This window comes from Gopherus flavomarginatus, chromosome 4 (genome assembly GCF_025201925.1).
Source record: "Gopherus flavomarginatus isolate rGopFla2 chromosome 4, rGopFla2.mat.asm, whole genome shotgun sequence".
In the NCBI taxonomy this organism is placed as follows: Eukaryota; Metazoa; Chordata; order Testudines; family Testudinidae; genus Gopherus; species Gopherus flavomarginatus.
Window position 1 is genome coordinate 74,152,999 of NC_066620.1, and position 18,063 is coordinate 74,171,061.

General features: G+C 42.5%; 1 protein-coding gene across 2 annotated transcripts in view; it reads right to left on the bottom strand.

Annotated features, from left to right (window-relative positions):
• Window positions 1-11,908: 11,908 nt before the first annotated feature.
• Window positions 11,909-18,063, bottom strand: part of KIF26B (kinesin family member 26B) — a 462,886-nt gene continuing 456,731 nt past the window's right edge. For both annotated transcript variants that reach the window (XM_050950367.1, XM_050950368.1), the window contains one exon: window positions 11,909-16,409. In XM_050950367.1, coding sequence (XP_050806324.1) covers window positions 16,261-16,409 — 149 coding nt within the window. In that variant the 3' untranslated portion in view covers window positions 11,909-16,260. The remainder of the gene's footprint in view (window positions 16,410-18,063) is intronic.

The window sequence follows — 18,063 nt, forward strand, 5'->3', positions numbered from 1 at the left end:
GAGTGGCAATAAGGCTGGTTAATAAACATGCCTAATGTTAGATGGACATTGTCCAAGTTAATCTCATCACAGTCTCAACAATTTCCATGCAATCGATGTAGTGTCATGGTGAAGCATTCAGGTCAAGTAGGCTTTTCTCTTTGGGGTTTGAGCCTCATGCTTTGCCACAGTTAATACCTCCAAGTTTTTTATTCTCTGGTGAGAAACCTCATCAAAAGGCCAACATACCCTCTCTGGGGGACGTGCTGCTCAATCACTTGGAAATACTTGATAAATGAAGGAGCTTTGTCTGTTGTGTGAGCCAGAAAGAACTCTGTTTGACTTTTCGATCCTGGGTTTTGTTTGCAGGGCTGGGGAGCAGAAAAGACGTTTTTGGAAGTTGTGCTCTAGAAAGACTCATTTTTTAATGTGGCCCAGAGCCTCAGACGTGATTTTTAAACATAGCTCTAACCTGGTCTGGTTTCACCCACGAGAGGCCAAACCCTTCTAGAAAGCAGTTTACCTGGGACTGTTTAAACTCAGTTAGCTAGTTGGCAAGCCAGTGCAGAGACAGGCAAAGGAATGGGAAATTTTGTTCAGTCTGCTTAAGGTGATGAGTTCAGTTAACACCTCCCATTGATCTGTGGGGAAAACAATATGCTGAATCCAACACTGTAGTATGTTGTACCTTTCACAGCAAACAAAAAAGCTGCCCAAACTGCTGAACTTCATGCTGCATTGAATGTTTTGTGAATGGCAGGTTCCTTCCCACTTGTCGGAACTATTCGATGGTCTAGAGACATTTACACAGAGCACATCACTGGCCGCCACCAATACCAAGAGTGAGCCGGCGTAACTTCGTGCACCCACAAGGGAGAAGAGACTTGTAAACCTCCCCTGCTGGACTTTTTCCCCTGAGCCCTGGACCCACCAAACCAAACTCCACCACGTGAGGGTCATCCTATCCCCATTACCCGGCCCGCTTATTTATACCCATGACTGTCTGTAACTTTTTGTATGAATGATGTACCCTCACTGCTTGCTGAATCTTGATCTCACCCACCGTATACCCCCCCATTGGGGACATTGCAGACTGTGTATGTTATGTGCTGTCCAATACCAAAATACTAGCATTTCTCTATACTCTGTATGTTACCCTTGATGACCAATAACTGACGTTTCAGACTCTCTGTATCATCTATTTTTAAACATTTTCTAATAAACTTTTAAACCTGTTCCACACCTAACAGTTAATGACAGCTTTGCTTAATACACTCTTCAGCTTTGCCAGAAGATGTTATTCCCGAAAGTTAAAGAAACACCAATCAAGGGCCTTCACGGTTGAAACTGTCAGTTGGGTGACCAGATGTCCCAATTTTATAGGGACAGTCCTGATATTTGGTGCTTTTGCTTATATAGGCTCTTATTACTCCCCACATCCTATCCCGATTTTTCACATTTGCTATCTGGTCACTGTAACTGTCGGTGCTTTTGTCCCTGTAAACATATGAGAGAGAGAGAGAGAGAGCGTGTGTGTGTATATAGAGGCGTAGGCTCAGGACAGACTGATGGGTATAAAACAAAATTTAGCTCTGTGCTGAAAATAATCGCTTCTGTGGAGGCATAAAATTGTTTCGTTTGCTGCTCCTTTCTTGGCAAGTGTCAGAGAATGAAATTTCAAGCTGCAGGTAGACAGAATAAAATCTTAAACTCATAAATCGACTTTGGATCAAGATGACCCTTTTCCCTAGCTCAACATTCTAGGCTCAAGTAGTGTAGTCTTTGGAAAGGAACTGACATCTGTACCTTCCTGCATGTCTAGCCTGGTGCTATACCAGCCCTAGGTAGGCCTATGGATGGTTTATTGCTTGACTCTCTTACTACTATTGTACATTGTCACTGTCTTTTGAGTTTGTATAGATCAGTGGTTCGCAATCTTTCCAGATGACTGTACCCCTTTTGTCTTGCGTATCCCCAAGTTTCACCTCACTTAAAAACTATTTGCTTACAAAATCAGACATAAGATTAGAAAAATGTCAAAGCTTGCTATTACTGAAAAATGGCTTACTTTCTCATTTTTACCACATAATTATAAAATAAATAAATTGGAATATAAATATTGTCCTTACATTTCAGTGAATAGTATATAGAGCAGCATAAACAACTTATTGTCTGTACGAAATTTTAGTTGGTACTGACTTCGCTAGTGCTTTTTATGTAGCCTGTTGTAAAATTAGGCAAATATCTGGATGAGTTGATGTACCCCCTGGAAGACCTCTGCATACCCCCAGAGGTGCACATACTCCTGGTTGAAAACACTGGTATAGATTTTCTTGTATCTGTAACTGAATATGCTCAGTGCAGTGGACCAACAAAAAATGAATTGTGCAGCTCCTTATTGACTTCAAGCAGGACTTTTGCCTGTTTAAGGACTGAGTAAAAATGAGGAAAGTCTTTAGGATTTGGCCTGTTGTGTGATTTGGTAAGTGCTGTGTTTGATAGCTTTAGTGTCTGAAACTCTTTTGACTCCTTAGTGGTCAGTGGTAATCCAAATCAGTACATGCCTTAAAAATCCCTAGGCCATAAAGCTGTTTACTCAATCCTTCATGAGCAAGAATTTCTAGGGTCATTGTGGTAATTTAAAGATCAAAGGTTTACAGGTCCAGCAAGATAAAGCAGCATAACGGCCTCCAGGATTTATGGGGGGGTACCTTACCGAGAAATCTAAACTGCTTTGACCAAGGGTCAATTTTACACAAACTTTCCTGTTTGGAAAAAAAAAAATCCCTCTAGTTTTGACCTTTGCTGTTGTATTGAGGAGGTTTTATTTCACAGCTGGTTTCCTGCTGCTTCCCTATGGAAAAAAAAAATGAGAAGACTAATGAGACATGCGTCCCTGTCATGACAGCAGAAGTGTTGTGCATCAGTATAGGCTGGAATAGATGGCCAAACAGGTGGCTTGTGTAAAACATTTAGCCAAGACTGCAATCACCTGAAATGTGAGTAGGTTCAAATACCAGCTAAACCTAAAAACATCAGCCTATGTACTTGGACATTTAGTGGAACTAAGTGGATGCCTTCTTACCCCAGCTACAACCAGCACAGCTTCCACCCATCACACTTACCATTGATTTCTTGTGTTTGTCGAATGACCCCTCCTTGCTCCTCTCCCTAGTAGCAGCTGGTGCCCCCTTCCTGGGGTCTTTGAGAAGCACCAGGTGGCTTTACCATCTTTCTTCTTGGAGGGACTAATGGGTAGAGTCGGTGGCCCACAATCCCCTGTTTTTTTGGGATGTATGGGAGAGAAAATGGCTTAATTGCTGAAACCTGCTCAGACAGAGAAAGAGGGGAGGAGACTGTGCCTTTCCACTGGCTGCTGTGAGCACTTTGTGGTGCAGTGCATCCTGGAAGTTTAATAGCTGATGGCATGAAAGGTGGAGTGCTGCTTCTCTCTCCTGCTGCCTGTGGGGGCCATTTCCTGACTCCTCTGAAGATCTTGTGATTGCATCCAAACTGCTTTCTGGAAAATGAGGGCGTGGCTACTTAATGCCCCCAAACACACTGAGGAGACACCACAAGCATCCTGTCTCAAAGCTTGAGGGGTGGTGTAACTGAGGGTGCCCAGAGAGGGCAGAGCAATTCTGGTTCCATAAAACCAGATCCTTCTTCCAGGCAAACCAGGAAGAGCGAAGCCACTGTCAATCTTTGTGCCTGTTGATGCAGCTACTATGAATCAGAGCTCATCAGGCTTTCAGACCCACTAACGGGTATTTTCTAGCTCTTATTTTCATTACCCTCTGATTGTTACTGCTGCTGGGGCCAGTCGGTATTATCTGTCCAGGACATATTCAGGGTCTTATGATTTTAAAAAAGAATAAGGAGTCAAACCATCTCCAGGGGTCATAGAGTTTAAGGCCAGAAGGGGACCACCCACTCCGCTAGTCTGATCTCCTAGAGGCCACCAGTACCTGGACACTAAACCCAACAAAAGTATTACAGCCCACAGGAGATTAACCTATCATAAAATCGTAGGACTGGAAGGGATCTCAAGAGGTCATCTGGTCCAGTCCCCTGCACTCATGGCAGGACTAAACATTATCTAGACCATCCCTGACAGGTGTTTGTTTAACCTGCTCTTAAAAATCTCCAGTGTTGGAGATTTCACTGCCTCCCTGGGCAATGTATTCCAGTACTTAGCTACCCTAACAGGAAGCATTTCCTAATGTCCAACCTGAACCACCCTTGCTGCAACTGAAGCCCACTGCGTCTTCTCCTAGCCTCAGAGGTTAAGGAGCTCTAGGAAATTTCACTGAGAGGAGTAAAAGGTACTTAGGATATTTTTTTTTTACTGTGGAAATAAATATTTTTGTAGTTCTAATTTTTTTAACCATAACTGGACCCTGAGCAGGGTGCCTTCTTGCTGGGCTAGGTGTTTATTTTAAGTATTGTTTGCTTCTGTGACAACCATCTCGGTAAATCACTTTGTGCCACTATTTCTGAATGCCAACAAAATAGGATTTGCTGTTGCCATTGTTTGCAGTTTCTAAACAGAAACAATAGAGATGAATGCACTCAGAAGATATGCCGATTCCAAGAATTAGCAGCTTTCCATTATATTTGCCATGGATTTCACTGTACATGCCAACATTGTAACTGGCTCTGCAAAGAACCTTCAGAACACAAATGGCACTGCTCCCTCCCTGCCCATGAAAACTAGGCTGGGATCATATCCAATTGTTTCTCTCCATGCCTACTCAACCTCTATGAGAGTCGCTAACCAACCACCAGGCCAGTGTAGGAGCTGTTAGCTTTTTCATTGTTCATATAGGGGAGATGCCCACCATGGTCCATGAAAATTAGACTGAAAATGGTGTTGACAATGTTTGCAGCAACAATGCTGGGCTCCTGTGATGATGCGTTAGGCTACTGGGTCTTCCATCAAATATGATGTAGAAGCAGCTGAAGCTCTAATAAAACTGGGCCACAGTGGATCTTTCCTTGCCCATTTGGAATTGAAGGATGGGGTACGCCTCCTCCACTGCTCTGTCCTTTGCTACCCTGGACCCAGGAGGGATGGGGCTCAATACATGAAGTGGAATGGAAGGGGTATGAGCATTTTTGCTTCCCACCAGCCTCTCAAGGGGGCGCCAGGGACAACTGTGGTCAGGAGAATCCCTGGTAGCATAAAGCCGTGCTTCTGGGATAGGCACGTATATGTGCTGCATGGCCTGCTCTGGCCCTGATCAGTGCAACTATAGTTGAGCAACTCATTTTCTTACAACTGAACAAAGGGGACATTTCCCATTATCTCCACGCTCCCTCTGTCTTACACAGAGAGACTAGAGCTGAACAGAGAGAGGCAGAAGGCTGCCCCCCGTTAAAATTAATGGCAAAACTCTTTACCACCTTCCACTGGCACAGGCATGAGGCTGTCTTTCTGCAGCACATTTGGGAATTAGACCCAGACACAAACAGAGACAAACCCATGGCTGGCTGCTCCAGGGTAGGAGATCCAAATGAAACCACTGGTTTGTGCCAGACACATACAGCTGCATGTGTTTGTTTGCCAGTTGGCTGGCATTAAATCTGCTGTATGGCTGGATGTGAGGTTTCTAAACCCATAAAATTAGCTTCCAGTGCAGGGAGAGAGAGATAGAGAGAGAGAATGTGAAGACTCCTCACCAACCCATTCTTCTGTGACTTGGGTTTGGTGTCCTGAGGGCAGTTCCCAGGTAAGGGCTCATTGCTGGAATAGCTGAGGACTGAATGTACAGGAACTCTCCCCTTTCTCTTAGAGGTCATGAAAGAGGCTCTTCGGCAGGACAGAAACATGCCCTGCTTCAACCAAAGCTGTAGTGCTCCATGGCTCAATGGCAGATGTCATCCTCCAGGGCTGTCAGACTGACACCTGTCACAGGCACTAACATGAAATGGCTCTTGGTAAATGAAATCCATTTCACACTGAAATAACAGCACCGAAACACTGTTCTACCTTTTTGTAAAGGAATTAATTTTAATTCTGTGCTCATGCCAGGTATATGTAGAGCAGATTGGCTCCAAACTTTCGGATGCTGCCAGCTGTTCGGGAGGACTGTAACATTTTAGAACTCTACAGTGGTATGTGCTCAGCTCTCATGTTCTGCGGTGTGCCATGAGAGCTGAGGTAACAATTTCTGTTTCTCATCTGCTCTATGTAGACTCCAGCTCCTTCCTTACCCCAATGCCCTCCCACCTCCCCAGTTCTTCTTTACCTCAAAAACTATGTTTGAGAAGCCCCTGCCCCTATTCCCATGGGGGGGGGAGCGCCATGCTCCCTCTCTCCGTGGCTGAGTGTGGCAGTGGCATCAAGTCAGATCTTTCTTGGCAGCGAGTGGGCAAATTCTGGTCCCTGGTCCCTGCCGGTAGAGACCCCGTTCTGGTTGCTCATTCCTCTCCCCACCCCAGGGACCCCATGTTTTGCTCCCTTGTCTCAGGTGCTGCCAGCTGTCGAGTTATCAGTGGACTCCCGTTCTCTGCCTTACAGGAACCAACACTCCATGTAGCATGGTGCCCAGCGACCTCTCCATCTGGACAGAGAGGTGGTTGGGCCAAATTTGAATGGTGTTGCAACACTAGTCACTGAAATTCAATCTGGCAGCCCCTCCATCAGTATGGGCATCACTTGAGCTAGCCAGTGGGACATGCCACTTAAACCCTATTCCTCAAAGGGAGTTCAGGCCTAACAGGAAGTGCCTCTCTCCACTTGAGATTCACGGCCATGAACCTTCCCCTGGAGTTAGGCACCTAAACCAAGTCAGCCCTCTCTCACTAAGAAAAAGCCCTATAACTCAATGGTGAGAGCATTCACCCAGCCTGGCTCGGCCTCCCTTCTCCCACCCACTTTCCCAGCAGCCTTGATCCAGCCCTTAAGCATTAGCCTAACCTTATGGTGATTGATACTTTAGAACGAGAAAATGGTTGACTAATTCTCTTAAATGCAGGGCCCGTTTTCAGCCCAAATGTCTAGCTAGGCAAGCAACTCCGTTCCCAGAGCATAGCTGAACATACCCATGCTAACACATCTGCCTTTGTTTTAGGCACCTCAGGCCTTTTGCTACCAATGCTGCTGTGTGGTAGCAACAATGAAGATAAACTACCTCATGTTACTTTTGAAAGATGCAGTAAAGCCTTTTAGCTATTTTGAACAGCAAAAGAACAAATAAATGGCTCTTTATCATCATTTGCCGTCACAGTGGAGAAGCATCAACATTCAAATCCACTGGCCCAGGGCAGTGGTAGTGTTGGAGAGTCAGAGCTGTGGGTAGTGTCTACTGAAAAGTACAAGTGGGAGTAGAAACATTTTCCCCTCTCTAACTGCCAAACCATCTCATGCATCTTTGAAATGTAGCCTCTATATGGCCACCACTGGCTTGTCACTCTGAATATGTGGACCTGGTACGTGACTGCAACCCTTCACAACTGAATGTTATTCAGTAAACCAGCCCCCACCGCCTCTCCAACCTGTATGCAGTGGTATAGCACATAAAACTGGTCAGGCCCATAGGAAAGAGGAGGATTTTAAAGAGGAAAACATTAGCCAAATAATGTAAAGTATAAATGAAAAAATGTCCTGCCTTAAGTATATAGACTTTTAAACAGCTCACAACAGCAGTGTATACATGTCTCCAAGCAGGTCTCTGACTGTTTCCTTTCCCATTTTCTAAGTGCAGGACCACACAGCATGGGGTGCATTCATTAGACAGTACCCAGTGACTGTGCTTCAAAACCTGCTCCAGAAAACTAACCCACATTCCTGCTGGGTGTGTGAGACGTTCCCTGAAGGACAGTGAGGGAAAGATACTGAGTTATCAAAGGCAATTTTGGAGAGTGTTTGTCAGCACATTCATCTGCGACTGGCACCTCCATCGCTCAGAGGAGTAGGGCTCTTGACTGCTAACTCCACACTTGTGTTTATACAGTACAGCAGATATCTGCTCTTCGGCCTAAGGGAACCTGACATGCCCAACAGAGAAAGAGGAGGCAGTGCATAGCTGTGAAGCTATTTTTTAATTCTAGATTCTCCTTCGCTCCTCGTGGATCCTGATTCCATAGCCCCCTAATTACGTGAGGAGTCTTACCTGCATGATCCAACAGACTTGGAGGGGACTGCTCATGTGAGCAAAGGTAGTGGGGTTAGGCCCCAGGTTTGTACTTTCCGTCTGCTGCTATTCATAGTGCTGTACTAGGTAGTTATTTTTCTGGTCTTTCAGTTCCTCCAACACCAGACTTGAGGGGATCTGTTTCTTAGAGAGCGTCTAGGTGGTAGAACTAGTTGAGAAAGGTGTTTTCACTCTCTCTAACCATAACATCACAGCATCCTGTGGGTTAAAAAACAAACATTCCCCCCACTCCATAAAGAAGCCTTTCATTCCAGGCAAGATTTCCTGGGCTGGGAAGCACAAGTACCAGTAAGATAAAAGTAAACATTTAATGCCACTATTTTTTGACAATATGTTTCACACCTCATATACCACAAAAGGCAAGAGATTTTAGCCAGCAAAACAGTAAACTTTACATTTTTAATGGCAAATGGCTCAATGTATTCAGATATGATCAGCTTGCAAATGGTTGCGACTTTCTGCATTCTTAACTTGTCCTCATGCTGTCTGTTTCATCTTTCCATTCTAATAACATTTAGCTGATAAAATATATATCTGCTGCTGATCCATCTTCTTATGGACGTTTCCATTCTTAGGCCCGGTATAATTTCAGTATCTATCGGCTTGTCCACTCCACAACCCAGTTTTATAACACTGTCACTATGAGAAAGACCATAGCCACAGACAGAATGAAATGGATTCAGCAAATATACACTTCAATGCATAGCACTTAGATAAGCATTTCCAACCATGATGTGTAAATAAATTATAAAATACAAGCAAATCTATAAAACAAGAACATCCTGAGTTTACAAATAAATTATATCCTTCATACCTAGAATATGATGTGGATGTTAATTAGTTACCAGCAGTTTCAGCTACCGGAAGGGAAGGAATTAAAATTTAGAAAAGTTAATATTTATGCACACATAATGTGTGTGTGTTATATGTAAATACCCACACATACACACACGTGCTCTATAGGGTGAATACATCCATATATAGAATATACGTAATATAGGTATAGCTGAAACTGCCTCAAGCACCATTTTATTACCATTATTATAAAGTATGCTCAATATCTGAGTAGGACCACTCAAAGAATGTTTGTTCTGGGAGTGTTTTGAAGTTAGTTTCAAAGATGATCACCCATATCTAATGTTTTGCTTTGAATACTTCCTCTCCTAGATAAAACAGAATCACACCAACTTCTCCTGCTGCTTCAGAATCACCTACCACCTTCAATGATCAGCCTGAAGTCCACATCATCAATAGGCCTGAGCTGCTCTCAGTGGACGATCTATTGACTTCAGTGGGAGCTAGATCAGAAAAGATTGACACTTTTTTAAAAAAATGATTTGTTTTCTGGAGAAGGGAGAAAGAAGACCAGATAGTGTAAATAAAATGGTTTATTATTTTCTAGGGTGCATGTGGCTATTCAGGGTGCTCAGATAACCCCATGGTGAGTGCAGTATAAATGGAACAGACAAGGATTAGTAACCACGAGGTGACAAATCATTCAGTCTGGTTTGCTGGGGCTGCTTTGAAACTTGTTTCAAACCCTAAATACAGGGCATCAGCCAGGTCTGGTTGAGTGCTACTCCATAGGCCATTTTACTGGCCAAAAAAAACAAACATTAAATTAACATGAAGTTACTGCGCGTATTGATGTCCATGGCAAAAACCCCATTGATTTCAGTAGGAGCAGGATTTTTTCCCTAAATTTGTGCCTTTATTCAAGGGCACAGAAACAGATTGAGGTATATAAGAAACAAGGAAAATCATCCATCAGATCACGTATGAAATCCTATGCCCACCAATCCATCATAATGAGAATTACTTCCATCATCCCAAACTTCTTAGCAGCCTCAAAAGCCACCAAGGCCGGCTCCAGGCACCAGTGCAGCAAGCAGGTGCCTGGGGCGGCCAGTGAAGAGGGGCGGCACGTTCAGATCTTCAGCAGGAATTCGGCGGAGGGAGACCTGCCGCCCAATTGCCGCCAAAGAATGAAGCAGTGCGGTAGAGCTGCCGCCGACTGCGGCTTTTCTTCCCTCCCCTGTTTGGGGTGGCAAAAACCCTGGAGCCGGCCCTGAAAGCCACCCAAATCTGTCCTCCAAACACAAATCTGCTAAACCAGTGGTTCTCAACCAGGGGTACCCAGAGGTCTTGCAGGTGGTACATCAACTCAACTAGATATTTACCTAGTTTTCAACAGGCTACATAAAAAGCGCTAGCAAAGTCAGTATAAACTAAAATTTCACATAGACAATGACTTGTTTATACTGTTCTGTATACTATACACTGAAATGTAAGTACACTATATATATTGCAATTGATTTATTTTATAATTATATGGTAAAATGAGAAATAAGCAATTTTTCAGTAATAGTGTGCTGGGACACTTTTATGTCTGATTGTGTAAGGAGTTAAGTGGGGTGTAACTTGGGGGTACTCAAGACAAATCAGACTCCTGAAAGGGGTACAGTAGTCTGGAAAGGTTGAGAGCCACTGTTCTAAACCATTGATTTAAAAGATTCATGTTTACTATATTCAATCTGCTTCAAGTCAGAGGCTTAAGATTACTATTTTACAAGTCATCAGACAAGCTTTATCTTACTGGAGAGCGAAGACTGTACACTAGTGCTTGTAACACTGGTGGTTGTAAGATATCTGACCTTAAAGCCATGACACCCTGACATATAAAAAAAATCTCTTTTGGATCATTTTTGTAGGTTTTAAAATTTCTGTCACTCGGGGGCCTCAACGTGGGAATTAAGGCAGCCTGGTTTTATGGGTTGAAAAATAGGTGGCAAAAACTGGGACCAATTAAAATGTTTCATAACCAAGTTTTCTATAAAATGTGGCAAGTTGGTGAGTGGCGTATTCCTTACTTACGTCTTCGCCATTTGTGAACAACCAGGCGATAAAACCTTTATACTATCATGCTCCATCACATCATGACTCTGTCATACCAGTCTGCCTGGGTGAATACACATTTCTTTATTCCATTGTTGCTTTTATCCCACAAAAAAGCAAAATCAGATCCATTTGTAACAAGTGGGCCATGGCGTTCAACTGTCACAGAGTTCAGATTGCAGGTTTAGGGTTACAGTTGCTATTTTTGAATGCACTATGTTATGGAATAAATATTAAAGAAAGACACTGGATACACCACTAATTCCCATGCAGAGAGTTGGAAGAAAAGACCCTTATGAGCTTTTTATGCATCTCATTCATAGGAAAATGATATCGCAGTTGCACTTCTTAATCCTCTAGCATTTTCCTAGTTAGAGGGTTCAGAGTTACAGGCAACACTCACCAGAGAGTCCTTGCAGAATCAAGCTGTGCACACGAGGAGAGTAAAGAAAAGAAGAATCCTCTCCATTTCTACCACTGGCAGTGCAGTAAGTCAGTGGGCACTTGAAGAAACTACAAGGAGACTTATTCTCCTTTTCCTTAACCAGTTTTTACGCAGCTGCAACTCTAGTGACTTTAATGGAGTTGCTCTTCTGTTATACCGCTGTAGATGAGAGGTGCCCATTAGAACCACACAGTATTACTTTAGGAAAGTACAGGACCAGTATCAGTTTTTGCTTACATTTCCTCCCCATAATCCTTGCTTACAGCCTAAGTTCTCTCTAAGTTGCGCAGCTGGGCAGCCACCCAGCAGGCTATCAAGTGCCATACACTTCAGGTGTCCCTCTGCCCTCACCCCTGCCTCCAGGAGCCTCCTGCTTGAGGGGTGGGGTCAGGGTGCTGATGTCAGAATGTCCCTCCCGCCTTGTCCCTCCCGCCTTTGTACCCCATTTCCACAGAGTTGGCGGGGGCGGACACACAATAGAGCTCAGGCCAGAGGGAGCTTGCTGCCAGCTGCTGCTGTGTCTGAACATGCCTGATCTACGTAAAGGGGCAATGCGCATCTCTCTCTCTCTCTCACGCACAAACACACTGTCTTTCACACATACTTGTATTAGTGTTGTTGTTACTACTTGATACTTCTTTTAAAGTGTGTTATTTTCGTTTTTTGACTGGTCTATGCATTTCATTTTTATTTCTCTCTGCGCTTACATTTAATTCTGAGAGTTCTAAAATGCCTAACCTGTCCTGGTTGGAGTAATTATCCCCATGGTAACTTTTAAAAAATACATTTTATATCTAGGTTTTTGGTTTCTACTGGTGGTGCACATGCACACATTACCTCAATATGCTGCACATGGGTGGGAAAAAATAGCAGGAACATTGCTTATATTTGAATGAATTATTCAAAAATACTGGGTTTTCCATAACCTTTGCTGTGCTCTCCAGTATCTAAAGTGATCATTCCAGCCTTCCACAAAGTCCTCTCCTATTTGGATCTCAGTTTTTAATGTGGCCCATTATTATAGTACATAGGGGACCACATGAAGTGTCCACATTCAGATCAGATTCAAACTCCCCCAAAGTCAGGGGTTTTCAGGTCTGATTTTGATTTGAATTCATTGTTAAGAAAAGCAAAGCCCTGGTCTGATCTTACCCACACAAACATAAATAAATAGCTAGTGGAGGTACATGAGTGTAGGTGATTTCAGAATTAGATCCAAAATGTCTTATCCTTCCAGTGCCAGGGACAGCTATGGCAATGCAAACCAGTACCTTGATGTCTCTTTCAGTCCTCACTTAGAAACCTGAAATTAGAGAACTATGACCACTTCCTATTCATGTTAATGGAATGTTCACTTTGAAACTTAATTACAGCCAACATTGCTACAGGATGGCTGGATGTGCTTCTCACATCTTGTCATTCCATGCATTTGAAAAGATGTTCCAGTATGCAAATCCTGGTATTCTATTAAGTTGCACATGGAGAAGTAAGATACTTCCTATTGTCTTTTAAAATCAAGTTAAGAGTAGCATTTATGTTGGCATCTGCTAAAAAGTGTGGGATTGCCAGGGTGCGGCTTGTAGAATTTTGGGGTATTCCAGTAATAAGGTAATAAATATTTCTGAATGATCCATTTTGTGTCCTACAATGATATCTGAAATATAAAAATAGAGGCAAGTGAATTCCAAAATAAAAAGCTATTTTTTTTTCCGAGGCAGAAATTCTGCAGCTTCAGATGTAAAATTGTGGCAGATTTTCATTCCCCTTTATGCATTAATTCTCAAAAGTACAGTAGTAGATCTGGAAGCAGGCCCATATATGCCCAGGCCCAGAAATGACTATATATTTTAGCATGCAATACTGATGTGTGGTGGAATTGTCAATCCTCATTAATTAAGTCTTTGCACCATAAGAAATATTTGTAAGCTCTGTGATTACACTGTGTAAATAAATACTACAATAGGCCAAATTTATCCTTGATGTAACTGCACTGACTTCATTGGAGCTACATGAAGGATGAATCTGGGCCATTGTGACTAACAAAGTTAAGCTAGTACATAGTATATCATTTAAAAGGATTGCTAGAGATACCTTCAAGCTCCACAGAGCTCTTCTTCAGAGCTGGAAACTCAGACCTGAAAAAGAGCTCTGTGGAGCCCAAAAGCTCATCTCTTTCACCAACAGAACTTGGTCCAATAAAGGACATTACCTCAACGCCCTTGTCTCTCTCATATCCTTTATGGCTACAGCAATACTGCAGACATTTTAGATAAATGGGAGACTTCTTTGTAATGTCTTAGAATCTACAGCTCTAACGCTGCTAAACATATGGTCATAGCATTCAAGACAGTGACTTTCATGATCACTCAGCCTAAATATTGCAGGTAACCCGGACTGAACTATGGAGCTGACACTGTGCACACCCAGATTATGAAAAATGATGTACAGAAGCTTAAATCCATACAAGAGATCTTCAAAATGTGACAATATGTGAAAGTTTAGGGGCCAGAAGGCCAGTACAGTCTGCTCACCAAGTCAGAGGTCAGGTATTAACATGTTCTCTGTGTTTACTATTTGCCAACTTATCACCTTGTTTACATCCAGTATTTGCTAGCTTTTAACATACTGTTTTCTATCTGTAATCTGTCTGTAGCTCCCTAACACTATTGTGTTTACATTAAGACACCAACATCATGCAACTTGTTTTCAACTGAGGAATAATTATGCTTCCCAGCCATTCCCTGCTCTGTGTTTGATGAACAGAGTTTATGCAAATACACAAAGCTAGAGCAATACAACAGAATAGCTGGGATTTCATATGCACACACATTAGGAGTCTCCAGTTTATGAAATCCACAGTAATTGTTAAATGCGCATGGGCAGAGTTTTCTGTTATTTATTAATCCTTTGCTTAGTGCCATCAGTTTGCTTGATGCATTACAAACAAAGGGCTTGATGTTGTCCATGTCCTGTATGTGTCCAGGAAGCATCAAGCCCACAAAGTAAGACATCCTGAGTCCCAAGGAGCTTTCAGCCTAAGGCCCTGATCCTGGAAAGAGCTCTATGTAGGCAGGCCCCTGTGCCTGCGTGAAGTTCCTTCGGTGGGCTCTGTGCAAAGGTCCCCTTGCATGAATCAACAGAATCAACATCCAGACCTGCACCACTGAAGTCAATGGGAACTTCACCATGGACAATAACAGGCCCACAGGTAATACACTAATAATGTTATCTAGGAGGTATTATATATAACTATTATATATAGGATGTGACTGAGTTTCTAAACCAGTGATTAGAGGCATATTGGAATATAGGTTAAATTCTGCCCTTATTTTCTCCCAGATAACTCCACTGATAACAACAGGTTTGCCCGGGTGTAACCGAGAGCAGAATTTGTGTGCGCGCTTATTTCAATAAACAAAAAAGACTGTGCCAAATAATTCAATGTATTATAAAATGGAAGTGCTCATATATGCATTGAAATAAATACAACAGCATTTCTTTGCACATGCAGAGCTGGGACCCATTGACATTAGTGGGGCTAAGATTTGGCACTTAATTTGGTATGGAAAGTGACAGATACCCTGTGCCCAAAATGCTGTGTCCACTCATTTATAATGTGTGTTTATTTCTTGAGCAATTACAGCTGAGCAGAGCATGTGCCCCTCAGTCATAGCCATGACTGTGGAATGATCCATCACAAAAAAAGCAGATGAAAAATGTTTTAAAAATAGGATAATTAAATGTCACCAGATATTTCATCTCCTCCCCCCGAAAAAAATCATTCAGTTTTAAAATGGTAAGCATGAGAACCTCAGTCTAAAAGGTAATTTTCCAGAACGTTATTAGTACCTGAAAATAGGGAGTTGAGAGGACAGTGTCTCGTCAACGATAACTCTAGCATCACCAGTACAAGGCTAAGAGTATATCAGAAAGGAGAAAAAATGGTAGAGTTGTATCAAATGAAATGCATATTGCAATAGTTTCTTTGCAATAGTTTTCTTTCTCCTCTTCCATAGTACCACGGAAAACTCTACCAGCAGTAATAGTCCCAATGTTCTTTAACAGTTAAAACACTTTAAGAGCAAAGAGGGTGCAATCTAACCTCACTCACTGCCAGAAACAGTTTTCGAACCATCTGGGAGAGGTAATGTTCTCTTTGAGTGGCCTTACTCCAGTAACGATAAAAGACAGTTAACATTTATTCATATGTTGTACTGATTAGGAAGTATCTCTACAAACACAAGTTACTTAGAAACAGCAAGTCTGAAATAGGAGAAAACACCAAGAGAAAAAACAAGCTGTAAATACATTTCAAAAATGTTTGATTTTGTTTCCTTTGACTAGCACCATATGTACACAAGAAAGTATGAACATAAATGTTTGGATAATAAAGATTTGCAAGGCACTTAAATAGTCTCTCTCTCTAATATTTTTTTATGTAGCTCTCAACAGCAGTCCGTCCTACAACCAGCCCTTCCCCTCCCTCAGCTAACACAGGGGAAGAAGTCACTTCTGCAAGCAGTTCTTATTTACAAACATGTCCTTAAAAGTGCTCTTTCAGGCTAGGAAAATCGGCATCCTTACATCTCCTCGTTGTTGCGTTCATCACATATTTGTTTTTTTTTTAATACTATTCTTCAGTGTTATAAAGAAAATCTCTTCTCTCTCACACGGTCAAAACTTGACACCAACCTTCATCCTCATTCTGTTGTCTTTGGGGTGCTGTTTAAAAGGAGCAGGAAGGGGGGGGTAGTAGTTTGAAATTTTCTCAAGCTTAGTCCTTTATCGACGTCTGGAAGTGATGTCGAAGCAGGTGATCATCATGAGGTGGGCCTTGCAGAAGTTGACGCGGTTTTCCAGACGCTCAGTCACGCACTCCAGGGCCTCCAAATACTCCAGGGAATCCAACTCGAATACCTGCTCCAGGTCAACTGTGAGAGAGGAAATAAACTAGTGGGGACAGTGGACAAAATCCAGCACAGATTACTGGGACAGATGGGTCTGACCCAAGCCTGTTGTATACATTATCAACTCTAGGTTTGCATTTTCATTTAAAGCTGCATTTCATATTCAGTGAGCGTGAAAACAGTACAGTAGCATATTAAATATTAAGAGCAGTTCCTTCATCTAGTGTCATGCTCTCCTATCTGCTCCTGAATCACTGATTACTGTCGTCGTACCATCTTCACAAAGTCATATGCTCTCCCCCAAATACTCTACAACAACCCCAGTGCTCACTGTAAGTACTTTCCATTGATTGGTCTGAGGCATGAATGTGTGCGTTTCACTTTCCACGTTAACTTTTGGTCCCGTATGAAATATGCAGGTAGATCCCCATGGAACCAGATTCAGAAGTGATGTGTAGGGTAAGTTAGACCCATGTACATTGATTTAGTCCCCCTTATACTCAGGCCCTGCCTCAGTCCATCCCCATTCAGCATGTGCGCTTAAGTCCTATTGACTTTCGTAAGTGCTTTGCTGAATAGGGATAGATTTAGACTTAGCCATGTGCTTCGCTGAATTTGAGGCCTTACACTTTTATGCTTTGAATCCCCTAGACCTACTTACACCTGTCTTCCCCATTGGTAAGTGAGTGTTACATGTTGGAAAGCATATGTAAAGTAGGTTGTGGGCTAACTTAACTTGCAACATTTTATGGTTCCTAAGCACATACATTAAGAGAGCTTGGATTCCCTTGCACAAAAGTAGTGTAGGTGAAGGTAGATCTGAGGGAATGTGGCTAATCTCCATCACCTAAAGTCTGGAGTCTGTACGATGCTTGAGGATTGCCTTGTTTCTCAAATGGGAAATGGAAGCAACGGAGCAAATGACTAAGTGAATGTTGATCTGGGCAAACTTCCAGTGGTCACCTTTAAAACTGTTCGTATGCCCTTGGTAACTAGATGACATTTCTACAACTGTCACAAGACTCCCACTGTCTATTGTACCAAACACTACAAATTCTGGGGTAATGTTATCTGCTGCACTTATCAAAGGGAAAATTAGAACTTTTCAAAAGCAACTGCTGCAACAAAAGTCCCATTGGCTTGTAACGATTACATGTAGCAACTGCCCCTAATAAAACTGGATTCAATTTTTTAAAATACACACACACACACACACACACACACACACACACCTACCTCTACCCCTACTGTGTTAGGATTTATAGTGTAGACATAGCTTAAAGTTTGCGTATCTTTGTCAGCCTCGCTCCCTAGTGTAGATGCAGCATAAGCCAACACAAGGAATTTTTCTGCTGGTGCAGGAACACTGTCTCCCCTAATGATGTCAGAGACTTTGACAGAAGCCCTCTTCTATCAGCACAGCTGCGTCTACACTGGGGGTTTTGTCAGCATTGTTATGTCACCGGGGGTCTGGTTTTTCACACCTCTAACTGACACAGCTACGCTAGTATAAGTTTTAAGTGTAGACCAAACCTGATCACTCATCTGCTTGCAAGTGTGGATTTTTGCATGTTCATTGCAATTCTTTTAATCTTTTCCTTCTAGGCTTTTACTTTTATTTATTTAAGTCCTCCTTGGTTTGAGGCTAGAATGGTGAATTCCTTTTAAGACAAAATTC